Source organism: Zootoca vivipara, chromosome 7 (genome assembly GCF_965207765.1).
Source record: "Zootoca vivipara chromosome 7, rZooViv2.hap1.1, whole genome shotgun sequence".
Classification (NCBI taxonomy): Eukaryota; Metazoa; Chordata; class Lepidosauria; order Squamata; family Lacertidae; genus Zootoca; species Zootoca vivipara.
Window position 1 is genome coordinate 73,787,952 of NC_142590.1, and position 17,611 is coordinate 73,805,562.

General features: G+C 44.6%; 1 protein-coding gene across 1 annotated transcript in view; it reads left to right on the forward strand.

Annotated features, from left to right (window-relative positions):
* MATN4 (matrilin 4) overlaps window positions 1-8,037 on the forward strand; it is a 38,288-nt gene extending 30,251 nt beyond the window's left edge. The window contains exons 8-11 of the mRNA XM_035121696.3: window positions 1,320-1,733; window positions 4,442-4,594; window positions 5,431-5,535; window positions 7,318-8,037. Coding sequence (XP_034977587.3) covers window positions 1,320-1,733; window positions 4,442-4,594; window positions 5,431-5,535; window positions 7,318-7,373 — 728 coding nt within the window. The 3' untranslated portion in view covers window positions 7,374-8,037. The remainder of the gene's footprint in view (window positions 1-1,319; window positions 1,734-4,441; window positions 4,595-5,430; window positions 5,536-7,317) is intronic.
* Window positions 8,038-17,611: the final 9,574 nt, after the last annotated feature.

Genomic DNA, 17,611 nt, shown 5'->3' on the forward strand with positions numbered 1-17,611 from the left:
GATCCTGACTGATCACTCTTCCAGATATCTCTTAGATGGACACACATTCAGAGATACTGTTTCTGCTTTTAAAAATACAACAAAAAGTGTCCCAGTTGGCACGTAACAGAAATGCATGATTGGTTAGGAGGAGCTGAGGGATGCATTAGTTGCTGTGTGTTATTAGACTGGATTTGCCGAGGTGGGTGGCAATGGCCTCAGAGAAGAAAGAGTGCCTCCTGTATCGTGGGATCTAAGGTTACAACAGAGGAGTTTGTGTATTATTTGCAAAAATGTGTGACAGGAAGCAAAAGATTAAATAAAAAAAGTTAATAAGAGGTGTTCAGAATAGTGAGATCATTAAAATACTAAGCAGAATCCTGAATCATGAAGTACCACCACTTCTTGCATTGGTACTTTTGTGTTCTCTCTCTCTCTCTCTCTCTCTCTCTCTCTCTCTCTCTCACACACACACACACACACACACACACAAACACACACACACACACACACCACTTTCTATATAGAAGGAGCACATAGTACTTGCTTCTCATATTTTAACAGCTGCACAAAAATTATATGCCCAAAGATGAAAAGACATAGTACTCCCTTGTTGGAAAGAGTGGTTTATCAAAGTTTAGCATTTTGCTATAAAGACGAAATTAACCTCTTATCTAAGAGGAGGAGTACCTGATGATTATAGGAACAAATTCTGGGGGAGCTGTTGGCTTGAACTTTCTAAAGTTGTGCTTACCATAATCTCTTACTGAAAAACATTGGATAAAATGTAGAGAGGAACAGTATTGTATTTGTAAGAAATTTGCTTCATGTTCATTTTAAAGTTTCTTTTTATGATGTTGTAAAACTTCAAAAGGAAAAATAATTATAATAACAATATCCGGGATGTCAGGTTGTAACCCAATCTTACAGAGGGATTTGCATGTCCTAATTAGGCTGTGGTGTCAGTTGGTAGCAAGAGGGCACTGTTGACCCACAGTTTGTCTGTGTGGTTTGCTGAGGAAGCAGAATGTTGGTGATGCAAGAGGCAAGGCACAAGAGATTGCCTACTGAAAATCGTGTGTGTGAGGTACATTGTAGTTGTCTAGAAACAGTACTGGGATTGGGTTTCCAAAGGTCTTGTAAAGAGCTACATGATTGTGAGGGAATTCTCCAACTGTGTGAAGCTGGGATCCTCACAGCTTGGAGGTGCCCAGTCTGGACTTTTCAGCAACTTGAGGGTGATGGTCCAATATCCACCATATATCTCACTTTGCTGCTATTTCAGAAGACAAGGCTAACACTCGTCTCCTTTCGCCTCCCCTTTTCTCCTTGGGCTATAGAGTGCAAAGCTGGGCACATCGACTTGGTGCTGGTTATCGATGGCTCCAAGAGTGTCCGGCCTCAGAACTTCGAGCTGGTGAAGCAGTTTGTGAACCAGATTGTGGACTTCCTCGATGTGTCCCCTCACGGCACGCGCGTGGGGCTGGTCCAGTACTCGAGCCGTGTGCGCACTGAGTTCCCTCTCAACAAGCACACAACGGTGGCTGACGTCAAGAAAGCGGTGCAGAGGGTGCAGTACATGGAGAAGGGGACCATGACAGGCCTGGCCCTCAAGCACATGCTGGAGCACAGCTTCTCGGAGGCCGAAGGGGCCCGGCCCCTTTCCCAGAATGTGCCCAGAGTGGGCTTGGTCTTCACAGACGGCCGCTCTCAAGATGACATCTCTGAGTGGGCGAGAAGAGCAAAGGAGTCAGGTGAGGGTGTAACTGGGATCTGTCTATACAGGTGAAACTCGGAAAATTAGAATATCGTCGAAAAGTGCATTTATTTCAGTAACGCAACTTAAAAGGTGAAACCAATATATGAGATAGATGCATGACATGCAAAGCAAGATATGCAAACCTTTATTTGTTGTAATTGTAATTATTTGTCGTTAGGCGGGTCAATTATAAATGGAATGTAATTACTGAAATTTAATAGTGATGTTTATTTTTGTATTATTGTAACTATTTGTTTTATTACTGTGGAATTTCCAAAAGAAAGCATTTGTAAAAATAAAAATAAAAAATAATAAGTTGCATTATGGAAATAAATGCACTTTTCGATGATATTCTAATTTTCCGAGTTTCATCTGTAGGTATTGCGGAGCTTTTATTCATGGGTGAGGAGCTGAAAGGAGGTTGCTTCTGAATTTCTCCAATCAGTTAAAGCACTTGATCTCCAACTGTATGCATTTTGCCATACAACTCTTTTCTCTAGGTATGTTCTGGCCATAGAGGTTGGACTATGAATTGCCGCTGTGCCTCAGCGGTAGGACACCTGCTTTGCATGCAGAAGGTCCCAGGTTCAGTCTCCATTGTCTCCAGATAGGGCTGTCTGAAAGAAACCCTGGAAAGCCACTGCCAGGAAAGATGTAAGATTTCTGGAAATTTTGAAGCTGGTTGAGGTAATGTTTTTTTCTAGCTAGCCCCTTAGAAGTTGTGACCTGATGTCCTTGTGAAGCCCGGTGATTGACAGATGGGCAGCCCCTCTCCCATGTGGCAACATGGTCCAGCAAGGGTAGAGGAGTGTGGGATCCACCCAGTTGGCAGGAAAAGTTTCCTGACTCATGTGCTAGGGACTGAACCTGGAGTTTCTGTATGCAGACATGCTGTACCACCAAGAGATGCTTCCTTCTCTCTCCTTCTAGCACCTACAAATTCTAAACGGTTTCTTTCATGAGTTGTCATGGTTTCCCTAAAAGGATGCTGGGAATTGTAGCCATTTGGGCTTGCTGAGGATTCTGTTAGAGACCCCTTCATCACATAACTACAGTTCTCAGGATCTCATGGGGGGAAGGAATGCCTGTTTATTTTAAACTAGTTTGAAAGCTGGTTGAAAGCAGACAGGGGCTGAGCCACTCTGTAGGCGGACTGTCTGGGATGGCAATGCCTGCCTTCTAAGGGTTTGAGCCAAATAACTCCTTTGCTCTTGGCACCAGGCCAGCCAGAGGTTTGCTGGAGCATTCCAGCCAGTTTGTTCTGCCTCTGTGTTTCTGGGCAGTGTCAGGAATTTGTGGCTAATTAACGAATTCTCTCTCGTTTCCTCCTGTTATTGCCAAAAGGAAAATGCAGAGGAGTGTCAAATTACAGGGCCTAGAAAAAGTGAGGCGGTTATGCTGCTTTCTAGCCAGTCGCTGAACTCCCAAGAGATGAGAAAAAGGGAAGGTACAAGCAGCCTTTCTTATCCCTGCCCAGAAGAGGATAGGCAGCTTAAACCCAAAACAAGAAAGGGAGGAAAAAGAGGTTTTCATCCTTTGCCAGTGTTAGGCCTGGAAGCTGCCGCTTACTTCTCATTGAAAGTTGTGTCTTTTTCATTTTTTTCAGTCATCTGGTTCCAGGTTTTCAAGACTTGTTCTTTTCCCATAGGTGGATAAGAGCACGGTCATGATGGGACAGAGCAGGGCAGATAAAACTGAACACACAATATTTTTTAATCCTGTGCTCTCCTGTCTATAGCTCTCTCTTCTTGCATGGTATTCCACTTCATTGCCTACATGACAGGGATCAGCCATTTTGTATCCTGGGACCTCAAGGGCTCCTAATCTGGACCCCACTATTGACCCAGTCCCATAGAACTCCCATGATTCTCTCCCACTTCAGTTGTTTTCTGTCATGAACTCTTCCCTCATGGTGTGGGCGGAGGTTTTTGGAAGAGCGCTCTGTGCTTGGCGCAAGACCTGAGGTTAAAACTACTCTGGGAGAAGAAGGGGAAGGGGGTTAGATTTGCCCCATCCTAATTATGACCAGCTTGTGGTGATGCAGAGGCAGACTCGTTTTCTGGTAGCGCTGGTGTTATGGGACACATGTCCTACGGAAACAAGAGAGGCCTCATCCTTATTAGCTTTCCACCAGCTATCAATGATGCACCTCATTGCCCAGTCACCCCCTTGGTCTCTTGACCTGAGTCTCCTGCTTTAATTGCTGTGTTGCTTTAATGGAATTGTTTTATTGCGTATTTCAGCGATGGATGTTCATATTTTAATGGGATTGTTTTATTATGTATTTTAATTATGGATCTTTGCGTTTTAATGTTTGTGCCTTTGGTTTCTGTACTTTCTAAACTGTGTAGAAGCCTAGTTTGGCATTAAGCAGTATAGAAATCCACAAATTATAGTGATAATAATAGTGATTTACTAATACCCGGGAGACCTACTTCCATGCAGACCTGACCAACTAGGAAGACTGGCCAGGAAGGCTCTCTAAGCTGCATCATCAGCCTAGGCTTGCTATGCAAAGGAGAGTCTTCTTGGTGGTGGTACCCCAGCTCTGGAACTCCTCCCTCTCTCAGAAACAATTGGTTCTGTCTTCATGCACTATGTATGAATGGCATCCCATCGCACTGGCTATTGAGATTCAAACAAATTGCCTGAGTTCCCAAAAACTGAAACCCTTGTATCCTATACATGTTGCCGGTTCTGCAGGAATTACCATGTTTGCGGTCGGAGTCGGCAAAGCTGTTGAAGAGGAACTGAGAGCAATTGCTTCTGAGCCAGTAGAGCAGCACTTCTCGTACTCCGCAGATTTCAACACCATGACGAACATTGTCGACAACCTCAAAGTCAACATCTGTCCTGGTAAGCGATGGCGGAATCTTGGCGGCAACCTTTACTGCTATGCTTCTACTGTCAGGTATTTGAATGCCGTGCTCCAGGAAATCCTGTGAGCAAATAGCTCATTCTGTGCACGATCCTGTGTCCTGCCTCACATTACATCACTTTCCAGGTCATTTAATGCTAGATTTAGTATCCCCCCTAAAAGAAAGGGGGAAGCTGTGTAGAGACAGCCTGAACCTGTGTTCAGTGTGTATCGTGTGAACAGGTCTAGTAGTTGAGCTGCGGTACAGTTCTTCACTTGTGGTGCTCCACAGATGTGGAATCTGTGTGGCCATGCGCACAACAATTGAGCTGTACAAATCAACAAGCACATACTTGGTCACAGCTTGTATCCCTGTTCAGTGCATGTGTGAATAAGCCTCATAGCACAGAGACTTGGAGATGGTAAGGTGTAGACTTTCAATAATAATAATAATAATAATAATAATAATAATAATAATAATAATAATAATAATGGCTTTTCCCTATTAGAAAGTTAGAGCATTGCATATATTGCATGCAGTATGTCAATTAAGGTTGCAATTTGTGGCAATTTGAGAATTGTTCCCCCGACTCCTTTCAGTTCTTCATTGCAGCCCTTGGACAATTTTTTTTAAATCACAGAAAGCTAACTGCATTTCACATTTTGGTTGCCTTCAGTTAACCAACTTCGCCCAGACATTGTGTAGAAGTCAGTGGCAAGGTGATGATCACATCAGATCAAAGAAGATTTTCTATGGAATCAGGGGCCTCTGGTGCTATTAAGTGTCGATAGTGCTGATCTGAATATGTTTCTACTATATTTTATGTTATTTCAGAGGAAGGCAAGGGAGAAACTGAATTCCGCAACCCGTGTGAATGTGAAGCCCTGGTACAGTTCCAGACAAACAGTCTTGCAATCCTGGAAGACCTCACTGATAAAAATATCCTTTTTGGTATAACCTTCATGAAAAGTGAAAGCGGGCAGGAACATTTGGTATTTTGCCTCCCCCCCCCCTTTCTTGGAAGGATTTAGATTCTCATTTTAAGTATCCCATTCTCCAGGGTTTCAGAGGGCAAATTGTACCTAAAAGGGCAGAGTCTTGGGGGAAGTGCACACCAGAGCTCATGTGCAAAGTGTCTGCTGAAGTTCAGCGCTCTTGATGCCACCTTTGTGACAAGCAATAACTTCAGGGGTGGGAAGGTGGTCCAGCGGCTAGAATGGATGAGTTTGGGTGTGGGGAAAGCCAAGCCCAAAGTTCCATTAAGCAATGAAGCTTACTCGATGGCCTATGCAAGTCATTGTCACTCATTCTGATGATGTTAGGCTAAAATTGTGCTCTTGGGGTGGAACTAGGGATGAGTGAATCTGTTACTTTCAGTTTTCTCATTTTTATAACCTTAAATTCAAGTCCCCACATTTTTGCCTCATTTTGTCGATTCTTTTTTTTAAAAAGGCATGAAAATTTGCCAGCGTTTCTGTGTGAATTTCTTCCAATATGTACACTTTTTTTTTTGCAAGCAGTTTTCTGCAAGGTAATGGATTTCTGCATGCTATCCTAATGAGATTTTGAATTGTCTTCAGGGTTTTGTCCCAAAGCCAGTGAAGACTCCACCGTGAAGGGGAAAAGCCCCTGCAGGGTGAACATTCACCCTTGGCCAACTCTGCAGAGTTCACATGTCAGTGGTGGGTGTGGCCATGCTGCATTCATGGGCACACTTTCACACACCTGCGTGCACACTCAGGCAGGCACATGTACACAGGCACACAGTCCTCATGTGCCTCTCCATTCATCATATAATTATCTGATTACCCAGAGAGAAGGGGGAATTTGCATCCCCATCAGCTCACTGTGTCTAACCAGGGTTCAAATCCCCACTTGGCCATGAGGCTTACTGGATAACTTTGGTTCAGGCTTGCTGCCTTTCAGCTTAACCTACCCCACAGGGAGGTTGTGGGGATTATATGAGGAGGGTGAGATAACCATGTAAGTGTCAGGCTTCGGGGAATCAGATCCCTCCTACGGTGGCAGCCAAGAACCAGAGAAACAATAAAAGTTCTAACCAAGCAATTTATTCAGTAATTCACAGAGAGTGACGAAGGAATGTAGTTTTCCCTAAATAATGGCATTGCTCCAAGTAAAGTCCCACCCCCCTACGTCTTTCCTATTCAACATCACCCCTGTTAATCTGAGCTTTCTGCTTCTGAGCTCTTTATTCTACTACCCGCAATGCACTCCTGATCCTGGGAGGGGGGGTCAGGAATGCTTTCCAAGGACACTGAGTCTATCAGCTGTCTCTCGCCTGGTGCTTCTTCTTCCTGCTGTTCCTCTTCCAGTATTTCCCAGCTTCTGCCCTCTGCAGACTCTGAACTATGTCCTTCTGCAAACCACTGTTCTAAATCTATACTATCCTCCAGTTCTCAGGAAGGTTCGAGAGAAGGGGGGCGGTCCCCACCATTCCTCCTCAGTCCAGCCCCTGACAGTAAGCCAACTTTAGTTCCTTCCTTCCTTGGAGAAAACGGTCAGCTAGAAATGCAGCCATCAAATAAAAAAATAATAGTTGGGAGCCAGAAAAAATTGTTGGCGGTGTGTGTGTGTGTGTGTGTGTGTGTGTGTGTGTGTGTGTATCTCAGGCACCAAACTGGGAGGTTAGTTGCCCCTGCCTTGAGTTGTGAATGACTGTTCACATGATCTTGCATGTGCTAGTTTCCTTAATGCAGCCACTTGCTCAGATGACTGCCAGAATTGACCAGCTGGAAAACCAGGTTGGCAGAAAATGATCGGGGCTGAGAGACACCTCACCTTATGGGTGCAGACACATCCTGTTAACTCATCATTGGCGTTCCTGTTGTAAATGGTTGTTGGTTTTCATATAACACAAGCCTGAGGGGAAGCTGAAACTGCTCCCTACTTGCCTAGATAAAAAAAAAACCTTTAAAAAACAAAGAAACCCTATGTTGAAATACTTTCCTTCCCTTGGCTTGAAATGGATGGTTGGGCTGAGCCATTTGTCGAAACTGGTTGAGCCCCAACAGGTGGATGGTTCAGAGAAGACGCAGGAAGTGAGGCAGACATTATTTTCAAGAGTGACTGGGGTTAGTTGGCAGCCAATGAAGTCTTTCCTGGGGCTTTGCGGAGCACTCAAGAGCTCGGACATCAACATGCCTGGTCAAAAAAAAGAAAAGAAATCCTCTTCCTTGCTAAATTTCATTTTTATTTTTTTTAAATAAGGTTTGCTTATGGAGGGAGAGACATCGGCAGCTTTTCACGTTTTCAAGCTGAAGACCATGCTGTTTTCTCCCTTGTTATTCTCCACTGTGAAAAGCAGCGCCAGCAGCTCCTTTGTCTATAGCTTTCTGCTTCAGTTGCACACAAATACCTGCTTTTCAAAAAAAGGAAATATTATTTTAAAATATGTAAGTTAGAATGAGATGCTCCAGAAAACCCCCACCAAACTGGAGCATCTCTGATTGGAATACTCTGTTCCCACCCCCCAACTTGACTTTGACAGTATTGATGGAGAATTTGTTGTTTTCCCTCCTCTTTAAAAAAAAAGAAAGTTTTTTTTTTAAAAAAAGTTAAATATATAAATATGTGTGTTTGTGTGTATATATATATACAGTATATATATATACAGCATATATATATATATATATATATATATATATATATATATATATATATTTCTGAAAAGCAGGGCAGGGTAGTCTTATTTTTAAACAGTCATTTTTATATGTAAATTTTTAATAAACGGACCCAATAAACTTGCTGAAGATTTCTAATTGACTTCTGTTGTCTTTTCAAGTGTGGACCCTTGGAAAAGAATAAGTAAGCTGGTACCTACAGCAAGGGAAAGGGGAACATGAGATCTTCCAGATTTTGCTGGATTCCAACTCTCATCATTCTAAATTCTATTGCAATGGCTGATGGATGTTGTCCTTTAGCCTCTTGCTAAATCATAACTCCCCATTTACCCGTTAAAGGAGAAAGTCTCTTAACTGTATTTGCTCAATCCTTCTCTCACCAGTTGTGCAAACTTGGCAGTAAAGTGAATACTGTACAGTAAATTGAAAACTACTCCTAGAAGTAAGTCATAGTGAATTCAGTGGGGCTTACTTCAAAGTAGCTGCTACTATAATCATTCCATCAATTTCTGGTGCTAGGCTGTGAGTGTTGCCTCTTAGGTAACCAAAATGGTGTTGCCTAGGCTCAAGAGGGAGTCGTTGGCAGGCATGCTGGTGGGGGAAGCCCATGACTTACAGAGGTACAAGGGGAATCTCCCCTACAAACAGCCCAATGAGGATTGTGCACTCACTCAGTGGTTCATAGAATTGTAGAGTTGAAGGGACCCAAGAGTCATCTAGTCCAGTGTTTTTCAACTACTGTTCTGCGGCACACTAGTGTGCCGCGAGATGTTGCCTGGTGTGCCATGGGAAAAATTGAAAAATTACTTTATATATAGTCAATATAGGCACAGAGTTAAATTTTTTAACATTTTCTAATGGTGGTGTGCCTCGTGATTTTTTTCATGAAACAAGTGTGCCTTTGCCCAAAAAAAGTTGAAAAACACTGATCTAGTCCACCCCCTGCAATGCAGGAATCTCAGCTAAAGCATCCATGACAGATGGCCATCTAACCTCTGCTTAAAAACCTTCAAAGAAGGAGCATCCACAACTTCCCAAGGAAGACCATTCCACTGTCAAACAGCTCTTACTGTCAGAAAGTTTTTCCTGATGTTTATGGCAGAGCAAAGGGTTTGTGGGGAAATCTGCTGCCAAAATGGCAATTAAAGTAAAGAGACCCCTGACAGTTAAGTCCAGTCACAAATGACTCTGGGGTTGCAGCGCTCATCTCGCTTTACAGGCTGAGGGAGCCAGCGTTTGTCCGCTTCTGCAGACAGTTTTTCCGGGTCATGTGGCCAGCATGACTAAGCTGCTTCTGGCGAAACCAGAGCATTGCACGGAAACGGCGTTTACCTTCCTGACGGAGCGGTACCTATTTATCTACTTGCACTGTGTCCTTTTGAACTGCTAGGATTGGCAGGAGCTGGGACCAAACAACGGAACCTCACCCTGTCGTGGGGATTCGAACCACTGACCTTTTGATTGGCAAGCCCAAGCGGCACAGTGGTTCAACCCACAGTGCCACCCGCAATTACGTTTACTAAATAAGCATATGAAGCGGTTAAGACTCAGCAAGTTCCTGCATTTTTTGTAGAAGACAGGACTGTTTGATGTCATATCCCCTACTTCCTGTGGCGGGAAATAGGACAAAGGATCTTAATCTTTTCTCCTGCCTCTTTGTTTCGGTCTCTCTGATGAAGCCGAAAAGTGGATGGGAGGGAAGGGGATAGAACAGAGTGGCTGGAATCTCAAAAAGGGATATCTCACTGCAACATTTTTATGCAGTCCCACTTGTATTGTTAAAAATTCACACATACACTAGGGTTGCCATCTTTGTTCTGGCAAAATACAGGGTGGGGCAGTTGGGGAGCAATCCCTCCCCCAAATCTGGTGCTGAAGTGACTTCAAAGCAATCCATTGCAATCTACAGCAGGATGGCCCCTCTGGAATTTGTCACACATGTGTACACACACACACACACACACACACACACACACACACACACACGAATTTGTAAATCTGTGTGCTTGGCTACCCAGAGCTAAAATACATGACCTTCCACACACCCTTTCAAACACATGGATTTGGAAAGGATCCCTAACTTGGCAGAGAGGGGTGGGTGGGTAGGGGCAATACAGGACAAAACTATCAATACAAGACCTCACATTTTACATTGGAATATGGGACAATCCTGTATTATATAGGACAGGTGGCCACCCGACAGGCACCATTCGCATATGTGCGAAATAACTCAACACCCTGTTCCTTCCCAACGCAGCTTGTTCCCAAGCAAAGTATTCCAAGCAGCAATGAGAGGGCAGCTTCATACATTTATCCTGAAATCTCCTCTCCTGGGAAATGGCAAGAAATAAACTCTTTTCCCCTAACCCAGCCTTTATTCTTATGGATGGAGGGAATGGACAACTGGAGTGTTTGACTATGCTAATGAATGGGAGCCTGTGAAGGGAGGCAGACACCTCCCCCCCCCACACACCCCAAGTAGGAAGCTGGAGGCATAGACTTTTTTTACCCACAAGCAGAACAATCCTTGTTTTCACAGGTGAAACACTGAATGGAGCATTAACTCGCCAAGCCTTCCCAATGGGGTGGATTGCAATGGTTGATCATACCGCACACATTGCTGACAGCTGCACTTGGGGTCAAAGCAGAGAAGGAGTCCAGTGAATCAAAGCTGTGTAGATTTATCTTTGGTAGCTTAGCTCTGAATCAAGCAATTCATACATTGCACATAATGATTTTTTTAAAAAAAATGAGGCTTTGCACTAAAAAAAAAAAAGGAAATGAAATCTAAACCTAGAACGGATAATATAAATAAACATTTGTGGATATCTGCTTATTTTGCAACAATACACTCTTTGTTGCTTGCTTTGTTCCGAACCTGGCATTGATTCTCCTACTCAGCTATGTACATATTAGTACAGACTTACGTACCATGGCAGGAACAATCATAGAACTGTAGAGTTGGGACCTTGAGGGTCATCCAGTCCAACCCCTGTAAAGCAGGAATCTCAAGAACCTTTTAATGAGGGTGAAAGAGGAGAGTGCAAAATATGGTCTGAAGCTCAACATCAAAAAAAACCAAGATCATGGCCACTGGTCCCATCACCTCCTGGCAAATAGAAGGGGAAGAAATGGAGGCAGTGAGAGATTTTACTTTCTTAGGCTCCTTGATCACTGCAGATGGTGACAGCAGTCACGAAATTAAACGACGCCTGCTTCTTGGGAGAAAAGCAATGACAAACCTAGACAGCATCTTAAAAAGCAGAGACATCACCTTGCCTACAAAGGTCCGTATAGTTAAAGCTATGGTTTTCCCAGTAGTGATGTATGGAAGTGAGAGCTGGACCATAAAGAAGGCTGATCGCCGAAGAATTGATGCTTTTGAATTATGGTGCTGGAGAAGACTCTTGAGAGTCCCATGGAGTGTAAGAAGATCAAACCTATCCATTCTTAAGGAAATCAGCCCTGAGTGCTCACTGGAAGGACAGATCGTGAGAAGAGAAAAATCCTTGGAAAAGACCCTGATGTTGGGAAAGATTGGGGGCACTAGGAGAAGGGGACGACAGAGGACGAGATGGTTGGACAGTGTTCTCGAAGCTACGAACATGAGTTTGACCAAACTGCGGGAGGCAGTGGAAGACAGGAGTGCCTGGCGTGCTATGGTCCATGGGGTCGCGAAGAGTCGGACATGACTAAACGACTAAACAACAACATGACAGATGACCATCCAACTTCTGCTTAACATCCTCCAAGGAAGGAGAGTTCACCACCTTCAAGAGAGTCCATTCCACTGTCGGACAGCTATTACCATCAGAAAGTACTTCCTGATGTTTGGTAGGGATCTCCTTTCTTGTAACTTGAAGCCACTGGTTCGAGTCCTACCCTCCAGAGCAGGAGAAAACAAGCTTGCTCCATCTTCCATGTGAGAGCCCTTGAGATACTTGAAGAGTGCTACGCTCCGCGTGGGCTTTCATTGCACCGTCACCAACTCTCCCTTCCCTGATGTGCCCTCCCCTTCTCCCAAACTGACCAGCCAGCTTACCTGAGCCTCTTTCTTTCAAATGCCTTTGTTTTTTCCCCAACACCGATCATAGGAGTCATCAAACTTTTTGAGCCCATGGACACGTCTGCATTCTGGAGATGCACACTGCAACTGAGCACATGTTGCTTCATTGGCTACAAGAGAATACTTCTTTCAAGCCTAATTTCAACACAGGCTGGAGGGAGGAGTGGGGAGGGACCCTGTGGGTGCCAGCGATGGTCTCTATGGGTTGCCTGTGCTTGTGTGGGCACCAGATTGGCAATCCATGACTTATGGCATAATAAAATGAGAAGAGTTTGCTGGACCAGGCCAATGGCCCCTCTAGTCCAAAATCCTGCACTCACAGTGGCCAGTCAGATGCCTGCTGGAAACTTGCAAGCAGGACCTGAGCACAAGACTATCCTACCCACCTGTGGTTTCCAGAAACTGGTATTCAGAATTATTACAACCTCTCACTATGGAAGCAGAGCATAGCCATAATAGCTAGTAGTCACTGATCATTTCATTCCCCATAAAGAATGGTGAACCACTAGCTTACAAATGTGAACCAACCTCTGTTTTATTTAATGTCTCGCCAGCCACCTGGTAAATCTGCCGGTAGCACTTGATTTCTCTACTTTCTTTTACTTTGGGTCCCTCAAATTTTGGCGCGCAGTCCCTGTGGGATTTGCAAAGGAGGCAAATATTATTTGTATATGTGAGGTTGTCAAAAACATTCGCAATACCTTGGTCCCGAATGCCTTGAGAGTCGTATGTTTTGGCTCCCAAACGCCGCAGACCTGGGAGTGTTCCGGTTTGTGAACGTTCTTTGGAACTCGAATGTCTGACGCGGCTTCCATAGCTTCTGATTGGCTGCAGGAGTTTCCTGCAGCCAATCAGAAGCCGCACCTTGATTTCCAAATGTTTTGGAAGTCAAACAGACTTCTGGAATGGATTCTGTTCAACTTCTGAAGTACCACTCTATTTAAATTAATATTGTTAATGTGCAAGCATTTAAAAATAAAATTATTTCAATACAAATCGAGCACACCTGATAGTACCAAATCACATTTCATTTGGGGCTCCAAACAACCTGGAGTGATAACACTGGGAGTATCAAAAACATCTCCTGTATTCCCTGGAAAGGTGGAGGGAAACGGAAGTATTACATAGGTGTGTCAAAGAAGGGCAGGGCACTTTTTGGAAGACAACAAACGCTCCGCTTCTCACTCAGCAGCAGATCCAAGTTGACAAGCTGCTTCCTGACTCCCAAAATGCAGCTGATGCAATCAGCATCAGAGCTAGCACAAAGGCAAACCACACTCATTAAAACCTATTTGATGCATTTTGGAGCCACATGAGACATGACGTCAGGTGGGACCCATGGCCAGCTTCTCACATGGTGGTGAGACTGCGTGGATATCTGCTCTAAAAAGGGTTTCCAGGTTTCTGAGACTTAGATACTACGAATCTGTATGCACCAAACCATTTTTCTTTATTCATTTGTTCATTTGTTTGCTCATTGTTTATATTTATTGACCACTTACTATCTGAAATATCTCAAACATTTTACAATAGATAAATACCAATGTGCGTCTCTCTGTGTGAGTGCATAAATACATATATATGAGCACATCTATAAGAGCACACCCAAAGTATTTTGTCACAGACACTGATGTGACTGTGGCTTTCAAGTACATCCAAAAGAACGAAAACATGGCACGCCAACAACGCTTTCATTGAGCAACATGGGGAATGCCCAGCATTTAATTAAGAGCACAGACTCAATGACCAATGTAAAGGTCTCGTGCAAGCAACAGAAATGACACGAGGTCCAGATGGAGAGATACATATAATAATTGGGTGATTCTGGAAGATCAGAGCATTAGCAGGAACACAGTCAGAATTCCATCTCTGTTTTCCCATCATTAGTGACAGGAAACTTTTAATCCAAGCCTGGCGTAACACTTAGTATGGACATTAGTATTAGCCCGACTTGAAGAATATGGAGCAGATGATTCAGTAGGGGAAACACAGCCCAGAAATAGGGGAAGTGAACAACTGGCTTCGCAAATGGTGCAAACAGGTGTGGATTCTTAAATCACGGCCTGCAGTTTCTTGAAGATGGACTTCTGGCAAGTGATGGGCTGCACCTCACAAAAGTTGGGAGGAATGTTTTTGCTGTGAAACTCAAAAACCTCATCAGGAGGGCTTTAAACTGACTTATGTGGGGGAGGGAGACAGTGGTCCTGATGGTAGGAGTCTATCAAGTTCTGAAGATGATCATCCAAATGTCAAGGACCAAATGGAGCAAAAAGCACGCAGACCTAGTGATGGGAGGAAAATATCCTTAAATAAGAGACATGGGGGAATGATCAACGGTCTTCAATGTCTGTATACTAATGCACAGAGTATGGGAAATAAACAAGATGAACTTGAGCTCTTGGTACAGCAAACTAAATACGACATAATAGGCATCACTGAAACCTGGTGGGATGAGTCTCATGATTGGAATGTAGAAATAGAGGGATACAATCTATTTCAGAGAAATAGACCAAACAGGAAAGGAGGAGAAGTAGCGTTATATGTCAGGGATGTGTATACCTGTGAAGAGATCCAGGATTTAAAACTTCAAAGCCAAGTTGAGAGTATCTGGGTCAAAATGAAGGGAGAGAAAAATAACACTGATCTCATTGTGGGAGTTTACTATAGATCCCCAAGCCAAACTGAGGACACAGATGATGCCTTCCTGGAACAGATGACCAGGCATTCAAAAGGAGGTGAGATAGTAGTAATGGGGGATTTCAACTATCCTGATATTCGTTGGATGTCAAACTCAGCCAAGAGCATAAGGTCGAACAGATTCCTCACTGGCCTTGCAGACAATTTCATTGTCCAGAAAGTAGGAGAAGCAACAAGAGGATCAGCCATTTTAGATCTGGTCCTAACCAATAGTGATGACCTGGTTAGTGGGGTAGAAGTGGCAGGATCATTAGGTGGGAGTGATCATGCTCTTCTGGAGTTTATTGTTCAGCGGAAAGGAGCAACCAAGCATACTAAGACTCAAATCCTAGACCTTAAGAAAGCCGACTTCAGAAAACTTAGGGAAACGCTGGGTGAGATCCCATGGACAGAAATACTAAAAGGGAAGGGAGTTCAAAATGGTCAAAGGCCTGGAAACAATGTCTTATGAGGAACGGCTTAGGGAGCTGGGTATGTTTAGCCTGGAGAAGAGAAGGTTAAGGGGTGATATGATAGCCATGTTCAAATATATGAAAGGATGTCATATGGAGGAGGGAGAAAGATTGTTTTCTGCTGCTCCAGAAAAGCGGACACGGAGCAATGGATTCAAACTACAAGAAAGAAGATTCCACCTAAACATTAGGAAGAACTTCCTGACAGTAAGAGCTGTTTGGCAGTGGAAATTGCTACCAAGGAGTGTGGTGGAGTCTCCTTCTTTGGAGGTCTTTAAGCAGAGGCTTGACAGGCATATGTCAGGAATGCTTTGATAGTGTTTCCTGCTTGGCAGGGGGTTGGACTGGATGGCCCTTGTGGTCTCTTCCAACTCTATGATTCTATGACATTTGGCGCAGTGACAGACCAAGCTGATCGGGCGCCTGGGGCAGTGCACATGCCCTGCACCCAGGGGCGGGGACAGCTGCCCACGGAGGTGGGGACAGCCAGGGCAGGATGCTCCTGAGGGGGGAGGCAGCTGAGGGGGAGGCAGCAGGTGGACTGTTTGGGGCAGCATGGAGCCTGCAGGCGCCCAAGCCACTGCATCCCTCCCAGGAGAGATGCATGGCTAAGGCGCGCTGCAGGTTCCTGCAGTGAGTGGCACCCGGCATTTTGTCACCCCCCTTAGTGGTGATACCCAGGGCGGACTGCCCCCACCGCAACCCCCTTCCCCCGTCCCTGATGTGGCATCTTGCTGTGCTTGACTCTGTTCAAGGAGGTACCAAACAGGTCTGTCATCTATGCAGGCAAATGGCCAGGTGCAGATAAGGATGAAGAACTTCCATATTTAGGGCCATGCATGTTATGTGCTTTAAAATAAAAACAAAAACTGATTCTTTCCAAGACTGGCTCTACCATTAGGTAAAGTGAGGCAGCTGCCCCAGGTGGCAGATACTTTGGAGGCAGTATTTACACTTCCCTAGCTGTTGCCCTTCAGCACAGGGCATTCACACCCACCTGAGCTAGTGTCCTGGGGGTGCTGATGCTGGCTTGTTGCTGACCTGGCTTGGCTGTCACCTAGTCACCCAATGTGTTACAGAAAGCACTGTGGTCTAGCGGCCTGGTGGCTGCCCCTAACAATACTGAAACAGTGCAGCAAATGTGGGGGGGCATTATAGTAGCAGTGGCATGTGATTGGTGTTCAGGGACTGCCTGATTCCTTGGGTCATGAAGATTCTAGGCTGCTCGTTGTTCTGCCTCAAACTGTGTAGGTATCTACACCAATCGGCATTCCTGGGAATAGGGAATCAGCGCTTGGTCTGAAGGCCTGTTCGCTCAAGCCCCATCGCTACTGGCGCAAATGGGGAGGAATTTGCTTCCCACTTTTGGATGGAATGTGAAGAGGGAACGTACTGAGTCTTTAGCTGGGATGGTTTGCAGGGAGATGGGGCTTCTACCACCTGGAACTAGCCTTAGTTCCCTCTGTGCAGCCACCTTCTCTCCCACCTTGAGTTAATGGTGGAGGCTACGGCTGGTGGCCCTTCATGGGGCCTGAGTGAAAATTTCTTGGTGGACCCTAAAAAGACCATGTGGTCCATCTTTTCCAACAAATTCTCACTGTTTCAGCTTTCAAATGTGGTCTTTCTTTGGACCATTTGAGAAAAGTTGGGAACAAAGTAAATGTTTTTTTGAAAAGAAAAGAAATTTGCATGTGCTTGTGACTACCTGGTGTAAGTAATGAGGTGGCTGTGGGACTCCACTCATCCTTTTAAGGCAGGTTTACAACATCCTGCTTCCACTTGCAGCGTCACAGCACACAATGAAGAAAGGATTCCAGCCTGCAGACATTCCTGGCAAGACCACATGACTATGAACTATAGAAGCCTGCCTTCAAAGAAACCCAGGACACCGCGAGTGGATTTTGTGTTGGGTGTGTGTGTGATGGTCCTATAATTGTTCTTATTATGAATTCCATTTATAGATAGCTTACTATCTGTAGATCTCAAAGCACTTTACAGTAGTGTACGTGTATATCATAGGTAGGCAAACTAAGGCCCGGGGGCCGGATCCAGCCCAATAGCCTTCTAAATCTGGCCTGCGGACAGTCCGGGAATCAGTTTGTTTTTACATGAGTAGAATGTGTCCTTTTATTTAAAATGCATCTCTGGGTTATTTGTGG